The 22,818-nt window shown below is 46.0% G+C and overlaps 2 protein-coding genes across 2 annotated transcripts in view; both read left to right on the top strand.

Moving 5' to 3' along the window:
- The first annotated feature begins 5,714 nt into the window (after positions 1 to 5,714).
- On the top strand, positions 5,715 to 10,757 carry LOC128299293 (uncharacterized). The gene is made up of 4 exons (XM_053035208.1): positions 5,715 to 5,928; positions 7,900 to 8,028; positions 10,350 to 10,472; positions 10,633 to 10,757. The coding sequence occupies exons 1-4, from the start codon at positions 5,715 to 5,717 to the stop codon at positions 10,755 to 10,757; spliced, it is 591 nt and encodes a 196-aa protein (XP_052891168.1).
- A 4,042-nt stretch (positions 10,758 to 14,799) lies between these two features.
- The window catches only part of LOC128299687 (dynein axonemal heavy chain 10), a 36,623-nt gene continuing 28,604 nt past the window's right edge, over positions 14,800 to 22,818 (top strand). Inside the window, exons 1-13 of the mRNA XM_053035720.1 lie at positions 14,800 to 15,022; positions 15,377 to 15,457; positions 18,251 to 18,289; positions 18,556 to 18,629; positions 18,814 to 18,937; positions 19,007 to 19,821; positions 19,894 to 20,005; positions 20,074 to 20,201; positions 20,603 to 20,793; positions 21,074 to 21,272; positions 21,334 to 21,420; positions 21,627 to 21,787; positions 22,229 to 22,373. Coding sequence (XP_052891680.1) covers positions 14,800 to 15,022; positions 15,377 to 15,457; positions 18,251 to 18,289; positions 18,556 to 18,629; positions 18,814 to 18,937; positions 19,007 to 19,821; positions 19,894 to 20,005; positions 20,074 to 20,201; positions 20,603 to 20,793; positions 21,074 to 21,272; positions 21,334 to 21,420; positions 21,627 to 21,787; positions 22,229 to 22,373 — 2,379 coding nt within the window. The remainder of the gene's footprint in view (positions 15,023 to 15,376; positions 15,458 to 18,250; positions 18,290 to 18,555; positions 18,630 to 18,813; positions 18,938 to 19,006; positions 19,822 to 19,893; positions 20,006 to 20,073; positions 20,202 to 20,602; positions 20,794 to 21,073; positions 21,273 to 21,333; positions 21,421 to 21,626; positions 21,788 to 22,228; positions 22,374 to 22,818) is intronic.

The raw sequence follows: 22,818 nt of genomic DNA, 5'->3' as shown, positions 1-22,818 counted from the left end.
GGTGGGAACAGTTTTATCAATTTATGTCGGTTATTTTAACCTCCCGATGATTGCCGCTATTCTAGGTCACGCCATCGACGTCGTTGGGGGATTGGGGGCAGGACCAACACACACATACCAAAAAAAATGCTTCCTCACTACGATTTGCATCCAACCAAAGGGCCGTTTGTAGCTGAACGTTAGGCAATCGCGTTAGGAAACTAACCCCCGAGGGCCAAGCATTTGCCTGTTGGTGGCGTTTGCTGCCGGTGGTTACTCTTTAGCACACGCACTTTAATGTTGAATGAGCATTTTAAGCGGTTCTCGTTCGTTCGATTCCCACAAATCCAATGCAACCGAGCTGGGGTTTCCGTGTAGGCGTGTATATAAGTGTGTGTATGCGTGTGTGGTAGATTTAATTCATGTTTTGCATAATTCATTCTGAAGCAGTGGTTCCACTTTTCCCATCTCCGGTCCACGGGGTAGTGGCCGGAGCCGTGATCAGAGCCATCGAGAAATGTTATCGAATTTCGCTAGCAATCGGTTGTCATCCGAGCTACCAGGCTGTGTGTTCGATGGGATGATAGAAATCTAATCATAATTAGATGAACAATCCGGACCGACCTCTCCTCCCACACACACACACGCTTGTCTGCTTATAGGCGGTAATGGTGGGTCATGGTTTTAGGTAGATGCAAAAAAGGCGATTCTCGATGAGTGGCTTGACGTTTGACACCGGGATTGGTGTCTGAGAGCAAAAGCTAGACGTATCGACCGGTCTACAGTGGGGCGGTATCACCACCGTACACACACACTGGCCACTGGGTTGCGGTTAGCATTAGCCGGCAGTACATTTGGCAGGTTCGGCACACTGCTCAATATTGCAACCGTTGACTCCGTGGTTCGATTGTTTGTGCATCCATTCGATCCGGTGACCGATAATAATCATTTCGCTCCGCTTCACCCGTATGCAAATGGCCCGAGCACCACCGGGGCAGCACCGGGGCACCAAGAGCGATCGAGCGATCGCGTGGTGACGGCACGGCCCGGTACGGGGTTAAGCTGTGTTTTTGGTTCCCCTGCTGCACGGGAATCAATTGGAATCAATAATTTAAGTAGGGTTTAACTATGAATAGGTTGATATTTGCATTGACATTTTATCCGATTAAATGACGAATCCTTGCGGTCAGGTCAGTATGGGAGCAGTATGAGTGGCAGTAGGTCAACTGGCTGCGGTATGTTGCGTACAGCTGGGCACGAAATGACAGAGGTTTTAATCGCCAAACCAGCTGGCCCTGGCACCATACAATCTGTGTTTCAACAACGTGTCCAACAATGAACAATGGTTTGTAATTATTTTCAGAAATAGGATTAGCTCAGATTTTCCTCTATTGCATCGTGTACAATGGATTCTAATACCTTTCATGCAGTGTGCGTACGTGTGCGTTGGAAATCTTATGCTCGATTGAATTTCGTCTGGTACGCTCAAGAACACTGCGGGTCATCAAGTCTTGGACGATCCGGACGGTTCTTTGTGGGCATGAGTCATTTAAGATACGGCAGGCCGACACCAACGCCATTACCGGGTGATTCGAGCAGCTGATGCTATGCGCTATTCCTAGCGAAATTTGTAAGCAGAGCATTTGGAAAAGGAGGGCAACAGATATCCTGACGTTGGGCAAGTCCTGAAGGATACGATGATTGGGGCACGTGATGAGGATACCGGTTCTTCAACGATCCATTCGCGAGTAGCACAGCGGCCTTGTTGGTTGGATCAAGTGGAGTTTGACCGGTCGGGGATTGGTTGCAAATCTTCCCTAGTTGAGCTTCCTAGAAAGAGATGGCTGACCTGGCCTGCATGACGTTTTGAAACGGTGCATGAAACTGTGAACGATCTACAAAAGGAAGAAAAAAGGGAAAAGGAATAAAAAAGAGAAGACGAATAATAATATGAAGAAGAAGAAAACAAGTAACAGAAGAGAAGTAAATTCGAATGAAGAAGATAAAGCAACCATCCTAGTACACGATGAGTCGAATTTCATAATGACTAGGCTCCTCCATTAGCCTGGAATTAGTCAAGAAAGGAATAAAAAAGGGAAAACGAACAAAAAAGAAAAAAGGAAGAATAATACGAAGAAGAAGAAGAAATCAAGAAGCAAACGTGGAAGTAAATTAAAATGGTAAAATGAAAGAAATCGAAACCATCCAAGTACAAGGTGAATCGAATTCCATAACGATTAGGCGCCTCCATTACCCTGGAATTAGCAAAGAAAGGAAGACAAAAGGGAAAAGGAAGAAAAAAGAGAAAAGGAAGAATAATATCAAGAACAAAAAAACAAGAAGCAAAAGTTTAAGCAAACTAAAATGGTAAAATGATAGATTAAGAAACCATCCAAGTAAAAGGTGAGTCGAATTCCATAACGACTAGGCGCCTCCATTAGCCTGGAATTGATGGTTAAGTTACAAGATTAAAATAATTCCGCTCTACCCAGAACATTGCCTCCTCTCTTAAGGTAAAAATGAAAATAAAGAAATACATTTTCCTATAAATAAGTTTACACAATGTCGGTTTTCAAAACATTTTCTAGAATGATTTTAATTATTCTATAAAATTTTTAAATAGAATTCCGTAGAACAAAATCGTCTATGACCTTATTTATTTGTGAACTTGATGGACTTTTGTCTCATGGCCTCCTTGTTTGATTTGAAAGGGATAAATAATATTTTCAAAGCATTTCTCATTAGCATTTCACCTATTTGCAGGATTTGATTTGGTTTTTTATAGGTTGCATTCGCAATTTTTTTCATGCTTTATTTAATGTTGAATCTGTGGCAACCAGTTTTCGTATGCTCTGCTCAAGATTTCTGCACGCATCACGTAAATTAATTTCCATTCGAAAATGTGCGTTGCAATGTGCGTTCAATTAAACCACACAGAATAAATAACCAACAGCCATGGGCTAACGGGCTGCAATAACATTATCACGCTAGCAAAAACATGTGTGTAATACGAATCTAATCAAAATTAAACAATTCAAATCAAGCTCCCGTTTTGCTTGCAGGGCGCACAAAGCCACGCGACGGTCGGTGGGTTTTGCAAATGGAATGCGTTCGCAAAATGTTCCAAACACACACACACACACACACAAAAACAATCGGGTTCATATTATTTGGGGGTAGGTTTTTGTGTTGCCCCGTTTATCCACTTATCAACACTATGTGCACCCATTTAATCCAATAAAATGCACCAAATTACCAAAAACCATGTCACCTATCGCGTACAAGCATCTACAATCGATTACGCCATTAAAAAACATGCATATGAAAAGGGTTGGCCACATACCGGCACCATCACCACCATCACCACCGATGGAATGGCCCGGTTGCCTGTTTCCGGTTGGCAAATAATGGTTTTATTGGACCGATTATTATGTGGGTGCATTGACACAAGTCAAATCTGTCCTAATGGGTAAGCGCTACGGTACAAAAACCGTTTCCGGGTGGAGGTTTTAGGTGGTTGGGATTCTTTTTTTTTCATTTCATGTCTGTGGCATGACATGAGGGGACAAGGTGTATAGCAAGGAGAAGCACACACACACACACACACACTCACAAAAACCCGGTCTCATCCGACACGGCTGTCAAGCGGATTATTTTCACGCGTGCACCGCGTCCTCGTTCGAAGGGAGGACCGCACATGTAACTAACATTAGTCCGGATTGCCGGCGGGAAACAATCCGCTGCTTCAGCCCGGCAAAACCACCATTTCGGTCGGTAATATAACAGGTTGAAGGCACTTTTTTTTCGTCGTTTGAAAGCTAAAACTTTCACTCCCACCACAGTGTTCCCGACCAGAGTAGTTGAAAAGCATCCATCCGGTAGGTTGGTGGCGGTTTGTTCGGGGTGAGTTACATAAAAAGTTAATTACTTTTCGCGACCTCACTACCAACGTGCGCGACTCCTTATGACAGTGTGATGAGTGGCTGGCGTGTGTGGGGGGGGGGGGTCTATTGGGTGGCAACAATGGTGCTATCATGCTGCAAACCGTTGTGGGAAATTCGTGTCTTACACGCCCGGTACGTCAGTAATCGTTAGGGGCCGTACCGCCATAAGGAAGAATTTAGAACACCTCGCATACCGAGGGCGACGTGTCGGTGTCGGTCTGCGTCCCGTGTCCGTGGGGGACGGAATTTTGCCACCCACTCTACAGCCACCCAACCGAGTGCCTTCCGGTTTTTCAGGTTTGTGAATGCCTTTCCAATGAACCGAACCGTGCGAAGCCGTGCGTTGAATGGGCTCAGTTAGGATAGACGCGGATCATCGTGTCGAAGCCGAAAGTATTTTCGGTGCTTTTCACATAAAACCCGCCTACCCCAACACCGACCGGCCCGGGAACCCCATCGTGGGATGGGTCATGGAACGGAAAACCTTCAAGTGAGTGTGTGTGTGTGTGGGAAATGTGTGCGAACATTCGATCGGTAGTCAGCACCGAGTACCGTCCCGTGGTGTGCCGGTTTTGGGTTTAATTTCCACCCACCACTGTGTCACTTCGATACGCACCACGGTGAAACGTGTACGTGAATTGGGTCGTACCGTACCTTTAAGCTGGAAACGGGAAAAACACACACCGGGAAAGCCATTTTTATGGGCCAAACTTTTTCCACCCATGCACTTTGTCCGTGACGCTGCTACCGTGCGGGAGGAATCTCACCACTAGCCACTAGCGACCAAAAACGTCTTCATCGTGGTGGATAATTAATTTGTGCTCAAAGCCGGAACGCCGGAGTTGATATCGGTGGAGTGTAAAAGTGTGGTGTGACATCCAATCCAGAACGTGTTACGATTGTGGATCGGAAAGCCAACCCCCCCCCTTTGGGCTGGCAGTTTACGCTGGCACTACGGTGTGGCACCGTTTCCTTGGTCGATGTGTCACGGCAAGCGCGCGAATTATCCGACGGAAGCGTCGGGAAGCTAACTTTAACGTTATAAAACACACCCGCAAACAGCACACTACTAATTAGCTCACCCCTCTTACGCGGGGCCAGCCTCCAACGACCTCAAACTGTGTGTGTGTGTTGAAAGTGTCCAACGAGCAACCCCAGCAATAGTGACCCTTCTACGTGCCACGGATGCAGAAGCTCACATCACACGGGCTTCGGTTGGTCGGTTCCACTCCCGGGAAGGAACAGTTTAGCGGCTGATACCCTCAGCATCCTGCTGTGCACACGTGGCTGGAAAGGCGAAAAGTCCAAACTCCAAACTAAGCACCCCCCCCCCTCCCTCACACGCGTGTGTGTGTGTGTGGGATACAATTTGGGAAAACTGGGATTTTTGGTATCGAACAGTTTCGCGGCTTCGGTGCAACGGGCGCTGGAAAATCATACCGCAACACATTACGCCGCTCGGGACCGAACGGAAGGTGTAAAGTTAAGCGGTGACCACGTCGGAATATTTTCCCACTTTTAGCACGGAAACCGTCTGGCGGATCGACGGAGAGTGTACGCGTTAAGATAGTGTGTAATTACAACATCAACAACTTGCCGCGGCGTGTGAGCTTTTGTCGCGTTTTCCGGCACTCTTTGTACGGTTTGTTGTGAGGGAGGGGACCGACTGGGTGATCCTTTCACTTGCATTTGTGCACACCATTGTTACAAGCCATTGTGCCCCGTGCCCCATTCGTCTCACCCACCGTGCGGTGTGTTCGTACCACGAGCGAGTTGCTTAAAATTCTGGCAATGATCTTTGGTGATTTAGTATGCTGCGTGCATTTTGTGGTTCTGTTGCAAAGCTGCATTGGCGCACTGGTGGCACCACCCACGGTTGGTACCGCCGCGAACGTTCTCGTTGCAGCACCGCTCGTACGGCAACCGCCAGCAGCGGCACCACCAGCAGGGGGCGGATATCCACCGGCAAACCGTAGCGGGCGGTATACGGACTCGCTGCCCGGAGGTGAGTGAGTGAAGGTTTGGCAAAAGGGGAAGCGGGAAAAAGGAGTGCTGGGAGGGGGGCCCAGACGAACACGCACCCCCGGGGAACGTGATCCTTTATCCCTTTCGGGCATTGCATTTGTTGTTTCTGGCTTTTTTTTTCTCTTTCGTCGCTTCTGATTGTTCCAAGCGAGAACCAACCCGTGCCGGAGTTGCTATGGAGTACGTCGGATGGCATGCCTGCACGTACATCTTGGACACAGTGTGGATACGTGAGCACCGTTTAATACCGTGCCGGTGCTTCATTAGTAGACTCCATGAGAGGAGAGCATAACAGCAACACCAAAAAAAAAAGCATTTTAAATTTTTTAAGCAACGTCCCCAAAATAAAAAATGCTGCTGCAAGTGTGGACGTACAGGAGTGCATTATGACACAAAGAAACTGTTTATAATGTCGGTGACAGTGGTCACATGTTTTGTCCGCAGTCATATGTGCAGTGGTGGAGTTGAATGTGGTGCATTGTGTTTGTTTTGTTGCTTCAAACTTCAAACTTTGCTACGTTGAATAGTGGTAGTTTAAAGATGTTTTGCCAGCAATGCAAAAGTTATTTATTACGCAGTGTTAGTCTGCTGGGTTGAAGGGAACACTAACAACTTAGTGTCTATTAGTGTTGAGGATATCAAATTCAGATTTATGATTTTGAGCTTAAGAGCCGAATGAAAAAATGCCCACAATGTAAATGGAGGAATTTATAAAGCATTGTTGAATGTCCTTCAATTGTTGATTTTGAATGGCAAGAAATAAATTACTTTAGTCGTCCTTTAGAGTAATAACTTAGTGCACTGATTTATTCATCCAAAGCTTAATCATTAAAATAAATTAAAATACAAGAATAGTTGCTGAAACAGTCCAATAAGTTCAACACATTCAGTCATTAGTTGAAGGTTAGCTGGAAGGTGTTAGAACAGAATAAACATTTTAAGAAGCCTTGGTGACTCATCAAACTAATGCATCTTTTTAATATTGACCCTTGGTCCCTCAAAATGACTCCCATCATTCGAGGGACAGAAAAGAGTGGGGTAGTTCTCTGAATATGGACGGATACAGTTAACCAATTAAATACTTCATCACAAATCTCTTTAAATTGATCCTCGGCCATCACTAGGAACAGGTCCAGGAATCGATCCAGCAGTACACCGAAAAATTATGCCCCTGGAAAGATTTTTCAATTAAATTTTCATCATCAATTCACCGGAATTCTTAATTTATTCATCAAAACCAAAATGGCATAAAAATTAAATCAAACTTCAAACGAAGTTGCAAGATGCTGTGCAGATGTGAAACAAAGGACAACTATGGACCGAACTAACTAAATCGCTACTAGTGAACGAGCTTTTTGATACATTTTTAGCAATAATCGCCTTTTTTGGTAACCAAGTTCAATGAGTTTGCTCATTACAATGCAGTTTTAATCGAAGTGAACTTATTTCACTTCAATTGTGTGGACCGTGCTCTATCTCCTGGTGCTGGATAATTAATGGAAATCACTGCTCGTCACAAAATGAACCATCGACCCATCATTTTACCTTGGTGATAATTAATTCATTCGATTAAAAGTCTCGAAACGATGGGCTGTGAGCTGCACTACGCCCTGCCATGCCCGATTGTACGATCGATTGGCTTGTTCCAAAAATCGTTCGCTCGGTGCGAAAAAAAGCTAAAAGGGAATTCGGTACAGGTTAGCTGGGATTAAATTTTCCCCTCCATGTGTGACCGATTTCGTCCTATTTCCGAACAACAGCACAATGTGGACTCGTACCACGAACCAAGCAGACGGAAACTCAAAATCACATCCTTTACGACGTTCACTTTACGCTTCTTCTGTATGTTGTTTCATGCTTATCGCTCTTCGTCTCTGGATCACCGCCGGATCGACCGGATCGCATTTGTGTCTCATCGGGCACATCCACACACACACACACGCTGGGGCAGAGCTGAACGAGTACTGCAGAACATCACAGGACTGCCGACAGTATGCTCATGTTTGTGACACCCGCAAGCAAACGTGCGACTGTGCCGAAGGATACCGACCGGACGAGACGAATCGTGGCTGTCTCGGGGGTGAGTAAAGGACACAACCCTACCACATGGTTGGTGGTGTGGTGGTAGGTGCCAGTAGTTGAAGAAGCAGTACCGAAATAAGTGAATTTTCGCTTTTCACACTTCACTCACTCGTCCAAACGAGCGAACGCAAACGGCCATTTCCGAAACGGTGCCTGTTCTCAGTCATCTTCAGCATATGCTAGCTGGGGGTGGGGGTTGGGACCCATTTGAGATTCATTCTTCGGAAAACCTGTTCCATTGCGCACATCCCGCCGCTTGCCAAGCAACAACGTTGGGGGTTTAGAGTGCATGATTGAGACCATTGTATCTTAATAACACACGCACCGAAGGCAAATGCCGGCCAGACACGCCGGACGAATTCGGATCGAGACGACACACACGGCACGATTCGGGAAGGATGGAGAGTACAACACCAAAACTGCCCATAACGTCTCTATTTTGTGTCGAAGCTTTGCTCCCTTTCTCCACACACGCGCCATGTCTACGGATGTGTCAATTTCCTTCCTACGCCTGGCACCAGCACCATCGATCGACCGTTTCGAAGACGGCAAAAACATGCACGCACAGCGCTTGGAAGTGTTGGATAGTGTTGCAGTTTACGCACTTTGCAATAAATTTCCGTCCATCACCGGAGCGCAGTTTAATATTCATCGCACACCAGTTCCGGCTACATTTGTTTATCGCTTTCCAGGGAAGATCGCTCCAGAAATGAGTGAAGCCAAACGGTTTTGGAAGGAAAACAGCTTCAAACCAAACGGTTTTGGCAGGAAAGTGGAGCAATAAACTTGCAAATCCCAACAGACGACTGTGCATCATGTTGCGGAGTGTTTCTCTCTCTCTCTCTCTCTCTCTCTCTCTCTCTCTCTCTCTCTCTCCTGCGATCACTTCTCCACGATCGTCTACACGACATCCGACACGGATAAGGTGTTCGACACTCGAAAGTGTATTTAAATAGCGCCATTTTGTTTGTCCTAATGGTGCTTTTGTCCTCTGCTCAAGGTGCGATTGTTTTCTGCCGTCTGCGTGAGGATGTTTGCTGTTCGAGTGATTTACGTAGCTTTTTTTTGCAAACTCCGTACGAAGTATCAAACAAATTGAATGCTCCGAATCCGACAAGACTGGTGCTGTTCGGCTTATATGCTGGAGAAAGTTTGCTTCACAGCAAACCGTGTGTGATCGCGAGGAACAAAAATACTGTTCCCACACACGCAGACACGATGAACAAGTGAACGAATCCTCTCACGGTAATCCGTGCCGCTGCAGCAACGGAGCATCACACCACTATTCAAAATAACAACCTGCACAAACAAAGATGAAGGTTGGACCGTAAAGGAAGAAAAGAACAGCTTTGGTCGTGAAAACAAGATCGACTAATCGGTTGCTGCACAATTTGCACGGTGGTTCAGGTTTCGATTGCTCGTCTCACATTCAGCGGCGTCGAGTTCGGTTAAGATGCTGTTCCAGTAGGAATGCTGCCCGTTTTGTTGCACTTTGTTTTGTCTGTTTTGTTCGTGTTCGGAACGGAGCATTAGAATGGCGAGTGTTGCAACCGCGGAGGCAAAAAAAAAGCGGCCATAATCGAATTTGCTGACTACTGCCATCCTTGTGTCTTCCTTTTAGCTCCACAGCGTGTGCCGCACATCTGCCGCCCCGGAGCTTTCCGGATGATTGGCTCTTTGATTGGTTGCCAGCATTTCTTTACTGTGCCCGAGCGCTATAAAGTGCCGTAAAGTGCTCCCGATGTGCTTCTTGGTAAGGCTGCTGCAACCCGACCCACATCCCTCGGCTTAAAGACGGCTGCGATGCGTTTTTGTGCAACGTATGCAAAATGTCTTATCATTTGTTTGCAATCTTCAGGCATTGCAAAGAAAAAAAAACCCCCCCATCGTACCATCAGCTTGAGCGTGAGTGCATGTGAGTGCAAACGCACCGTAACCCGGCGTCTCCCGGGTTGTTTGCCTGACCCAATAAAGCACACGAAGGGGAGTCAAATATTTGGGAAATTGGATCTTGATCTTGATGCCCGGCGCAACTTCGGAAGGATGCGAACGGTTTTAATGCGATGTGAACGAACCCTTTTTGCGTGCAGTGGAAAAGTCCACCGTTTAGACCGGCAAGAGGCTTTTATCATGAATAACTGAGATGGTCGGTTTTTGTGCGACTGGCAGAGTGTTCTTTCACCTTTCGACCATCGTTTTACTTTTAAACGGATTTTTAGCTTACAATCGGCATTTTTCGCAGCTCTCTCCTTAACAATCAATAGTACGATGGTTACACTCACACACTTTTCTGTTCTTTCCACGACGAACGACGCGTAGCCGTGGGACGCCGATGTTTGTACGATAGTCACTGCATCACGAACGCTTACTGCAAGGGACAAATGATCTGTACGTGCAAGCGTGAGTACGGATTCCTCGCCGATGATAACTGGTCATGTCAAGGTAATTTATCACCTCACTATTACGTGCACCGTGTCCAAACCCGCAGGCCCACAAGGCATTTTGAAGGCACTGCTCCCCAGAACTGTAAGCATCTTCACGTTTTTACTTTGGATTTTTTTTCTGTTATCTCTTTCTTTCCCAATCCATCACCGACCGGCAGCATCGTCCGCTTACATCAACCCGGCAGCGGTAGTTCTTGGTGTTACGCTTCCTCTGCTGGCTGCCAGCGTCTCAACGTTGACCACATGGTGGACCGGTGCTAGGATGCATGCAGCGCTACGCTAGGGAATAAATTCATTTATCGTAAGATTTAATTAAAAACCCCCAAACAAAAGAAGGGACAAAGTGCATGGGCCTTTCGTATTTATCGTTTCACATTTGCAGCTGCACTTCGGCAAATGCACCTGTTTCTGCAGCGCACCAACCTTCGTACAATAGACTTGCCGTTGCAGCGGAAACCATAAGCTCCAAACCTACATCTGGACAAATGTTTTGCAAACTATTGGATCCACTCACTGCTCGAGTGCTTGCCAAACAGCAATGCAAACAAAGAGCGAAGAAGAAAGACAACCCTCTCATCGAATTGGAGTTCCTTGCCCAACCCGTGCCAGGCGCCGTGCCGCGCTGATAAATCTGCATCGCCCCCATCGAAAACCCGGGAAAACAGCACTCGACTACGAGGCCAGACGAGGCATCCCGAAATGAAGGCATCAGCTGTCGATGTAAAATCGAAATAAGATTAGTTTATTCGTGAAGTGCATTCTCATTTCTCTTCCTTCCAATAGAATCCAATAAAGCGAACTTCCGCATCGCAAGCGCAACCGGAGTTTTTGTTCTGCTTGCTTGCGGGTAAGCAAAGGACTCCTGGAAGGAAGAAGAACGGGAAAAGGAAAAGAAAGAAAGTCGAAGAAACGCAAACGCTCCTTCAAGATGGCGAACGGGCGTAGCGCTGCAGGAAGCTCGAGAGTTCCGCAGCATAGTATGCGAATAAATATTCCGTCGCTTACAAATAAATGTCGAAATTGGGTGATCGGTTGTGTGTGTGTGTGTACGGCGATGGCGAATGTGTTTGTTTGCCTCGGCAGAACAAATGTTGAATGAACGTGTCCTGGCGCACTTTCTTTGCATTTGCCACCCGGTGGAAGAAAAATGGGAACCACCCGTGACTGCACGGAGCGTATCGGAGCGTCGGAACAATTCGACAATTCCCTTCGGCAGTACTCCACGTGTTGCGAGTCACTGGGGGTGCAATGTTGTTGATTATTTCCGTTTTGCCAATGTTGTTGCCATATGCTAATAACGGTTAAATATGAGAAAAAATTATTTATCAAACGGTGTGTTTGTGTGTTTAAAAAAAAAAGAATTGGTTCAAATGCATAAGTTTAATCAGCAAATAAAGGTCAATCTGTTATCAATACACTGCTATCTAGTGATGAATTCATTTCGCAATACACTAACAAATATTTAATAACCCAGCTGTTCTTGATGCTGCACAAACGCAGGCAATTATTTATCCTAAATTGATGAATTATGACCACACCGCACATGAAGGTGATGTTGGTTCTTTTTTTTTTGTTCACGTTGCGTATTATTTTAACTGGCATTTGTACAGTAAACAGCATTTATAAGTGTAATAATAATGATCAAAACCGCTTATGATTTCAATAGTGATCAAACGAAGCGTCCGAATTGGAATGCACCGGATTGAAATTGCGTCCGTCCAATGTTCGCCCGACGAGTGCTAACGATTGCTAATTTATACAGTGCGCTGTATCGGGTGTCACACTCTCGCGTGAAACTGATATCGCTACTCGCAAAAAAAAGGCTGATTGACGGGACAGCTGGGTGGCAGATTGCTGCACCTTTGCACCTTTGCAGTTCGTTTAAACACCGACAAAACAGCAACCCGTACCAGAAGCGTTATGGGCACGCCATGGAAGGGGCACAAATTAGCGCGCAATATTGAAATAATATAAATTTCAATAATCAATTTTATTTATAAATTCACTTAAAAATCAAAATCAATTATGCTCATTTCCAGCGTTCCAACCTGTCGTAGTGGGCTACCGGGCGTATACGTTCCGCACGCTGCGTTTTATTTACCACGCTGCGGAACGGGTGCTAGGAAAATGGGCACTGTTCACATGTATTGAAACATTTCAACTTGTTTGTTTCGGTTCAATAAAAATGCGCTCTTTATGTATTCCACTTAAGCAAGTGCAAAGCACTCCTCACTGGGTCGGTGGTCCTCGCTGAAAGACTTGTACTCCCTCACCGTTGGAGACAACAAGCGAAAGAAAAAAAGGAAATTTTCCCTCCTCCTCCCCTTCCCCCTCCCCCCTCCACGATCAAGTGAAAACATAATTCCAATAAATGTTAATTGATGCCAAATTTTATTTACGATTTCGGACGTGGTGCAGACGTCCTCTGCACCGGGACGGCCCGGTGTGTAATGGCGCCGGGCGAATAATGTGTCATGCCGCGCAAATGGCGCCATTGTGGAAGTAATTCGATTTGCGCTGCATCGGTTTCGGCATTCGAGCAGGGTTGGCAATGTAAGAATTGAGGGTGTGCTGTTGTAATTGATATGAAGCAATGCATGTTATTACGCTCTTGTTTCGGTGGACACATTCCAGTTAGTTCTTCAACCGAACTACCATCGAAAGGGTAATGTTGAAAAGCGTTGGCGAATGTACATTCGTGATGGTATAATGTGATGTTGTGTTTGAATTAATCATTTGAAAACAGTTTGCCATATGAATCCTTAGTGCAAAATCATTCAAATCATGAATCATGACTCTCAAAAGATACATAATTTCTCAAAAATTCGCGAATAATTTATATGCTTATTTCACAGTGAATTATGAACGATTGACATCAACAACAGCAAAAATATCAAGTCATCGTGATCGATTGGGTTTCATGCGTATAAAAACTCTTATTTCAGAAGTTAAAACATAAGCAACGTTAAAAGACTCGGCGGAGTAGAACGATCACTTCGAATTGAGAAACACAGTAGAGTTGAATTTTGGATTGTCAAAGGAGAGAATCTTCATAGAGAACCCACATCCTTAGCCAAGGAAGTCTGTTAAGACATGAACCACCATAGTCAGGGAACTGCCCGATTCCCAGGAGCGCCTACGGACTAACAACTCCTTTAACCTCAGAACCCCTGCCGGATGACCCAGTAGAGTTGAATTTACTTGAGTTCCGTTATAATATATGTTATACATTGATCAACACCAGCCACCGGTGTCAAACTCCAGCAGTGTCAAACCTCTAACGTTCTAAACGATGCATATTCCTAACAAAGAAAAACGTTAACATCATAAGATTCATGAGATGGGAATCATAAAACATTGAAGATTCAAGATTCACAGCAAATCGGCCCGGTTACAGGGCTTTGCAACAGAATTCCTTTTTTGTACGTTGTGAACTCAAAGATGTTTAAAAAGAGGTTTTCTTCCCAATTGGTTGACGTTGTTATTTTTATTTCATTTAGTTGAATGATTTGTCAATTTTCACATCGCCCGAGATGCCTTGGCTTGGATGTAACCTTGGCTCTCATAAAAAAAAACTATTCGGCAAAGCATATTCCAAGTCACTTAGAGCTATTGTTGTTATGTTAGGCTACTCAAAATTACACTTAAGCAGTTCTTAAGAATCTTGCGTCAGATTATACTCCTGTCCCTTATCCTGCTTTTTGTACGCACTGCACATAATTTCGTCGAAAGTCGACGTCATTCACAATTGCAAAACTGCAACTGATTGCATATGTCTAACAGCGCAGGATCAATCCCCTTGGAGGCCCAGGGCGGAATTATAGTTGGTGCCTCTAATTTTAAAAACAACGCACAACAAAACAACGCATTTAATAGCAAACAACGCAAATTTTATATAATAATAATAATAATTTGTGTTATGCACAGCCGGTTAGATTTGCATAGCTTTTAGCAATTGAAAAGTAAAAGGCTAGGTCAAGTTTTTGTGTTGAAAGACTATCTCCATGAGTAAACAAACACCAGCAAAGCCTCGGAAAGAAAGAAGTCTTGCGTACACCCCAACATAACCATGCTAAACCGATAGTTACCTAGGCGTAACCAGGACGCCCGGTTGCTATGGACGCCACTGCTAGGGTTGTTTTATTGGTGAGTTGATTTCGCATCGCCCAAAGACGAACAATTTTCACATTTACATTCGAGTAGTGCTTTGAGGTGCATACGGTTTTGAATACGTTCTCGTCGACTGCAGACAAAACGCATCGGATCATATATTTTGTGCCGCAGAATACAAGTTATTTTCAAGCGTGTTTGACACTGGGCAAAGGATGGATTTCCGTGCCATCTGGATACGGGACCGGTTGTGCAAGATATTGGGCGTTTTCGAACCGCGCTACATCGACACGGTGCTGAACGAGCTGTACGATGAGCTGGTCGCCTTTCTGGACGATTCCGTCACCGATCAGCGGGACGACCATAAGCGCATCCTGTTCGCGTACCGCACATTTTACGAGCGGCTTATCGAGGAAAAGGTGACCGCTTTCGAACCAGGTACGTAAACGGGAGCGTACAATTTTCACCGTCGTCCCAATTTTAACGTTCAATGTGTTTTTTCTTTCTTTTGCGTTTCCATTTTATAACCTCACTTCCGTTGCGGACCGCACCGAAACGCACCGAAACCGGTGGTCCCAAAAATGTTTGATCATAAATCTAACAACGCCCACCGTCGGCCGACCGTCTCGGCCATACCGGTCAACGGCTAAAAACCCCGGCCCACCGACGATGAATGATGGTTGGCGATCCCTACAAATATTATATGCATGTAAAACATGGCAATCATCAAACATACCGCCTGCTCGGATCGGGCCGACTTTTGTTCGGGTTGTGATTAAAAACGGGTTGCAGCAACGACGGGACCATCGCAACCGGGCACGTCGGATCCACCGGAACAGACCCAGAAGGAGAAGAAGGGCAAAAAGGTTAAAGGTGGGTAATTTTTCCTTCGGCCCCATCGGTCCGGGGGACGTCACCAAAACCTCCAACATCGTAAACCGTCTGTGTATGGACGGGTCATTGTAACAATCTCTTATCAATGTTCTTCCCTCTGCAGTTTGCAAGCAAACATTCATATGAGTAATAGCGCACTCATACTTCCTGTGTTCTTAAAAAACTCTCGATAGCTGGAATCCTTTCTCGGCAGGGCCCTCTACTCTGCTGCCTTTAGACCATCTTTAACAGGCTGCTGGAATAGTTCCATGGGAAGTGTGCGCTCCTCATTCCCGTAGCTCGTTTATGTTCTCAAATGGATTTATAGTTTCGGCCGGCCCCAGAGATCGAGCCTTCAACTCTATAAGTCTCGGCAAAACCGGGTGAAATTATGACACTTTCATCTAGTCGGGCCGTAAATTACCGATGTCATTCGATTGCTGCCCTGGTTGCCGGCTACTCCGGACCTGACTCCGTGTTCTTTCGAGTGCCCAGTGAAGGTGGGTTTTGTGTTTCATCCTTCGCTCCCTCGCCATATCCGCCGCAGTGAGGGATATCGCTGTGTGTGGAGTATTTTTCAGTTGCAAAGAGTAATACAAAAAAAAGAATGTCAGAACAGAGTTTTTGGACTCGTTTGTTAATCGATGAACGGGTTAGGGGAAGAACACAAAAAAAAACAAAGTTTCAGCAGTCACCTTTTCGTCCTTTCCTGTCTGAAACACTGTTTTTGTTAGGTTATTTTCTTGAAATAGCATTCTTTCACCACTTTTGGATCACTTTTTATTTCCTGCATGTTCCTTCGTGCTCCTTAGTTCCCAAAGGTCTATCTGCAGGCTCTGGTTGGGACACCTTCGGACGAAAAGTTTTCTACCCGTCGGTGAACCCAACTTCTTCCAAGTTTTCTTCCGCCATAATTTTTTTTTTCGCCGTTCCCTTTTCTTCCGGGTACTATGCAAACTTCCGGCTTATGCAGGGCCGCCTAGTTTTACCTTCCATTTTCACAGGTGTTCGCCCGGGTCCCGGATCCTGCCATCATTGTTTCATCACATAAATTTTCGGTAGATCCTCTCGTGCGAAAAATGACTTTTGGAGTACGTTATGAATGCATGATTGCCTCCTATTTCGGCAGTAGAAATAGTTCCCGTTGTTCTTATGTTCCGTGACTGCACTACGCTGACTGGCTGGGGCTGGGAAGTGTACAGGTTTCGCATGCTTTACGGTGCGCTGTTCACTGTCTGCCAGGGATTGAGATTATGCATCTTATCTGCATTTTTGCAGACGTTTGGTGCCATTTTTGCTTGCAACTAAATGACTTACTACCGGTCTTCGCGGTAGTTCAATCTCGGTTGATTTGAGATACTTTTTTAATTAATTTCCGAGATGGAAATGTGTCTGCTTAGTGTCGAGAGTTATTATGTTTGAACAAATGAGGTTTGCAATTAAAAGTTATTCCCAATCCCTTCCCAATTAAGCTGACTGTCCCTGTGACAGGTCATTAAAATTAATAATAGTTCAGGTTTTCACGAATTCGTTTCAACTATCGGTGTAATTAATGTTAATGGATTCATACAATATCAATAGCTTTAGTACTGTAGTATTGTCAATTTGACTTTTGAATCATTTCGCTTCAGGCGCATTGCTAGCTTATTTTCACAGAAACATCCTTTACACGAACAATTTTCCAACAAAATATGGGTAACATGGGGGGAAAAACATTGTGCCAACACAATAGCACACCATTCCAGGATAAACCTTGACTGCGAGGAAATGAATACGGATGTGAGCATGGCTGCCTTTCATATCCTGCAGGCAACACGTTCTGGAAGGTTAATTTGATTTATTTATGTTTTTCTTCCGATCGTTCGAATCGGCCCACCGGCACCACCGCCACAACTCCCTCTTCCAGGGGCTGTTTGAGGTGGTACGCTGTAAATTTGTACTGCTACTACAACACTGTCGAAGCCGTGCTGACACGGCTTCGGTCACTATTAGTCGACTTACCCCCGGTGTGTGTGTGCACAGCCGAAAGAGAGCGTCGTGCGCAAACATTGTGGGTTCATCACGTTGCCATGCTGCAGGCACAAAGTCGTCGTCGTCGTCGTCGTCGTCGTCGTCCCTTACGTGTTGTTATTGTCTCCCAAACCGGCCAACAGGATCCAGCGCAGCATCCGGCAAGTGTTGCAGTGTGTTGCGCCAATATTAATAGCATTATTGTGTGTCGCTATGGGGGTATTGCAAAAATGTGTGCCACCAGCAGCACTGGAAACCGTGTGAGTAACTTTACCTGATTTGTTCGCGGAGCCCCATCGAAACAACATCATTGGGCGGGCGCAACGTCACAGTAGCGTTTCGAGTGCCATGGTGCTGTGTGCTGCACTGATGAAACCTTGATGCACATGGTTGAAACTTGTGCTGCTTGTGATTCGCTTTCTTAATTATAACATTTTACATGCTGTTGCAACCCAAACGAATTGTGCACAACGCTTAGTTACCTACCGTTAGACAAAATACTTCATTTTGTACACTATCTTTCTCCCGGTTCAGGTCCGGCAGACGATGCGGATGATGGCAGTAAGTGCATACCGTAGGAAAATATGTTGATACAGTACTTAATGCACTTATTTTTGCACTTGATTGAGTTGTACACCGTGCATCGTGTAGTTGTGTTGTGTTGTGTTGTTTGTACACCGAGAAATAATGTGCTTGAAGGACTCGCGTTCATCTTGCGATGACCGCTGTGAAAGCATATTGCAATATTTTGTTTTATAACATTTACCATTTATCTACCCACAGGCAAGAAAAAAGGAAAACCAAAGAAAGGAAAGAAAGGAGGTACGTATTGTAAATTCCACGAACAAGCAAAAAAGAAAACAAAAAGAATTAAAGTGCAAATTCGCACCGCTGCGTTTATGGGGCGGTGCATAAAGCACAACAATGTGCAATAATGCACAACGACGTGCAAAACATCCACCGATAGCAATTAGTCGTCTGTTGATTTGCCCAGCATCGTCAAGCGTTGTCAGCGTTCTAATTAAAAAATCCTTCTCATTTTCCCACCCCCCACATTGGCCACCACTCGAAACAACTTTTCTAATTAGACGCTGACCATGAGATTACTGGTGACGCCGGATTCCTTGGGGCAAGCAACGATAATGAGCTGGTGGAAGTTACAGTAAGTTTAACGGCGATGGTGGCACGGTACGGCGATGATGGCGTTAAAACTCGCATCTTGACGAACGCCCCACCGTATCCAGGGTGCCCGATGGGTGTGTTTGCTACATTGTACGCTAATGGAAAAGTAATGTTGTTGTTTTCTTTCCACCACACACACACACGCACATGCACGGTCCTGCTAGAAAATTGTGCCGACATCGATCAAAACACCAATCGTTCACATTTGCTTTGGCATCATACCGGAGGAGAAAATTGATCCCAACATTCGCTACGTGTACATGGTCCGGCGGTTATGCACCCCAATCGGTATGTTAAGCAGCTTCCGGAATGGATCCATAATATCTCGTAACCATATCGCATTGTGTTTGCGCGCAGGGTCGTTCCAAAATCTGGAGGATTGCATTGCGGAAATGCCGCGTAAAGTGATCGTCGGATGCATTAGGGGCAACTTGATACACAGCGCGAAGGAAATGCTGGAAAGAATTTACCGGCCCGGCGTCGAGTTTCAGTTTCACGAGCCAGACACGAAGCGGCCCAAGCCGGAAAACAGTATAAGCGCGGACGAGGAGGAACCGGCGGACCGTTCGTCCAGCAGGGCGAGTGTCGGTTTGATTGACTACACCCGCCCGTCCGACTTTCGCATGAAGGCGATGCAGGCGAAAAAGATCACACCGAGCGTGGCGTTGCGCGAAGAATCGGCCCTGGAGAACAGCAGCCGCCAGTCGTTGGCCGACACGCCGAGCAGTGAATCGAACCTAACGCAAACGAAAGCATCCGAATCGACGACGGGCGATAGTGATGGTAAGTTTGCACCCGTCCAAACCTCCTCGGAACGCTGGGACACGCTGCTGGAGGAGTCGAAGGTGAAGGGACAGGTGGAACGGTGCAAACAACCACCGGCGGAACATCCGCCGGAGGAGAGCCCGATGAAGCAAAACCTGGAAGCGAACCTGGAGAAATTCATCGACACCCTGCAATGGACGATCGATCACGTGGAGTGTGCGTTTGGGCTGCCGACGCAGTACAATGCGCCTTACCAGGAGAACATCACGGTGGATGAGGATAAGTTCAAAATCAAGGTCGATATCGGGAAGACGGCAATTGAAGATTTGACTACGCTGCAGCTGGAGGAGATCGTCGAAGGATGGTCAATCTACATCGGGAAAGTGCTGCGCGAGTCCAGCGAGAAGGTGAGTGTGGCAATATCTTCTGTGGTAATCAGTTGACGGAACGATAACGATGCTTTCTTCTTCGTCCGACAGGAACCAACCGACTGCACACCGATGGCGGAGTATAATCTGTGGATCGAGCGGGAAATGCAGTTCAATTCCATCGTCGAACAATTAAAGGCTCCGTTCGTAATTCAGGTGTTTGGTACGGTTTTTGTGGGCCAAAGAAAGGGGGCGAGAGAGTTATTAATTAAAATTTCAATATTATTCCAGACGCGCTCAAAGACAATCAGAGCAACATCATGCAAGCCTGGCCAGACCGATTTCGCAAACTGAAGGAAGCCTTGTGTTTGGCACGGGAAAACGTCGAACACTTGGCCATGCTGCAGAGCTACCTTGAGGTAAGAGCGCGTGTGTCCAAAAAAGACCGAGGTGAGCGAGAACCGGTCGGAATGGATGGCACCGTTTCCGCTATTATTATATTTCTATTACAAACATCCCGTTAGAGTGAAAGTTAAGTTAAAACCCGTGTCCAGCTACGGTGGGATGCAAACATCAACGACAGGGAAATATCACGCTCCAGAGACTGACGCTCGCCGGTTTTGTGGGCGAAATTTTCCAAACAAACATCAAGCAAACCCTTTTTCTACGTTGATAATCATTATTTGTTGCCGTGCTCGGATGTCTAACAAAACTTCTCCCTTTTTCATCCCCTTTCCGCTTGCACCTTCATCCACGATCCTCGCCTCTCCCGTTTACCCGGTTCTGGATAACTCTTGTGCTCTCTGGACATGGTGTGCAGAAAATCAAAACCGGTGATGACTTCAAATTCATCCTATCCATTATACCGAACATAACGATCATACTGAGACACATTTGGACGATGTCAAACTATTACAGCCTGGACGAGCACATGCTCAGCCTGATCGGGAAGATATCGTACGTGTTTGCGGAGAAAGTTAAAATATTAATTAATGTGGATACCATTTTCAAGTAAGTTGTTCCTTTCTAAATCATAATTAACTGGAACGTGTAAACGGGACCGTCCGGTTTCCGTTGTTTGAAAGTTTAATTAGTAGTCAACGGTAGTGAGCGGTTGTGTGAACGGTGTCCTGCACTGCACAGCGCTACGGTTCACATGTGCTGATGAACCAATTACCCGGTGTTTTCGGGGGATGTTTTTCGGAACGTTTGGGAAAAACTGATTCGTTAACAGGGGTTATACATTTCAACACGCTAAAGGCATTTTCATTTTTTGTTTGTTTGTTGATAGACACTCCGCTACGCATATACACAAGTGCGCAACGAACTGTGCTACGCTTTTGCAGGCCTGGAAGCAATCGTACATGGACACACGGGCCCAGATCGAACAGTCCGGCATTGGGTCTCGGTGGGAATTTGATAAAAATGTGCTGTTCCGCGAAATCGATCATATGACTCGCATCAGCCACGATATGGCCCATATCGCACAGGTAAACCTTCAAGGATTTGCGTGTAGCAGGTGAATGTATCGATCCGTTTTGCATGTTGCAGGTATTTCTGGATTTTGAAAACATCTTCGATGCTAACTTTAAAGCGATGATAACCGACCCTGAAGAGGTGGATAACACTTTGAGCAAGGTAGGTGTACGATGGAAGATACTTCCTGCACAGCATCTTTCACGATAGGCTGTAGACTGCTTTGGACAGTGGCAAAAGCACATCCCAGCAGCAAAAAAAAGACTAACGATAAGTAGAAATTCATCAGCGCTAATGATATCCATTCTTTTCTGTCACCACATTCCCTGCTGGATGGGCAACGCGGTGGGAAACTCGGTCCGGGGTAGGTTTATCGCCTCATCAATCACATCATTTCGGTCGACTACGACATCTTCGCCTCGAGCAATTTAGCCAACTGGGAGGCGACGCTGGACTACTTTCACAAGGGCGTTGAACAGGTGGAACACGAAGCTAAGGTAGCGCTGGACCGCTGCATACCATCGCTACGGTAAGTGGGCACCGTACCGAAAACGGTGCGAAAAGGAGTCGCTCCCGCTGAAAAACGGGGAGTCGCTCGCACAGCGGCCCAAAATCCTTTTCGCCTCCGCAACGGAACATAAATCACCGTAATCCAGTGGACCGGTCGGTTTCACGTACCGTTGGACATGCTTTCTATTTCTCATCCACTTCTCTTCCTCTTTTTGCTTTCCGGTTTCCACACCACTTCCCCCCCCCCCCGAAAAACTCCAATCTCGTGCAAACGGTTCGATAATGGTACGTGCAAAACGACGTGTGCACTGCAACAATTCTTCATCGTTTCGGTGGATCGGGTCCGACACCTTGATTTCCGCCTACTCGATTTGCCCGCCACGGCCACGCTAAACGTCCATCGCATTTCGAATCCGTCCATCCTGCCGCCACCGGTACGGTCCTACCTACAACGCAACAGGTCCGCCGAACTTGGGCTGGAGCTGATAAAAAATTTAGACCGCATCGAAACAAGGCCGGCATTGGCAAAGCATTTATCATCCAAGTATGAAAATATTATGAAACAATTCCTGGCGGAAGTTGGGATGGTTGAGCACGAGTTTCTGGTACATAAATAAATTTGTTGTCATCTTTAGGTACTTTAGACAGACGACAGGCACCACCACCACCACCGGCCCAACGGCGGCATAAGCAAAGCAAAGCAAAGCAAAAAAGAAAAACGAAGGAAAAAGGGGTTGAAAATTGGTGTGTGCAACAAGCAAAGGAAGACAAAACAAAAACAACAGAAGCTTGATGGGCCGACAGCAGAACCACTTGCCCCGGTGCTCATAACTTTTGCTTAGTTATTGTTTCGTTTGTTCGCATGTTTTTTTTTTGTTGTTCGGGGCGTAAAGAATGATATCAGAAATGGCAAAGATGTCACTTGGCTTTCTGTTTTCTTCTCTTATGTTTATTGCACACCCAGTTCGGAGGGCCTCAACAACAGCACCGTACATCACCTTGCGGGCAATGATTTCGGTAGTTGTTTGGAGCAGATTTGATTACGTTCCA

This window comes from Anopheles moucheti, chromosome 2 (genome assembly GCF_943734755.1).
Source record: "Anopheles moucheti chromosome 2, idAnoMoucSN_F20_07, whole genome shotgun sequence".
NCBI lineage: Eukaryota > Metazoa > Arthropoda > Insecta > Diptera > Culicidae > Anopheles > Anopheles moucheti.
This window is presented reverse-complemented; position numbering and strand designations above follow the sequence as displayed.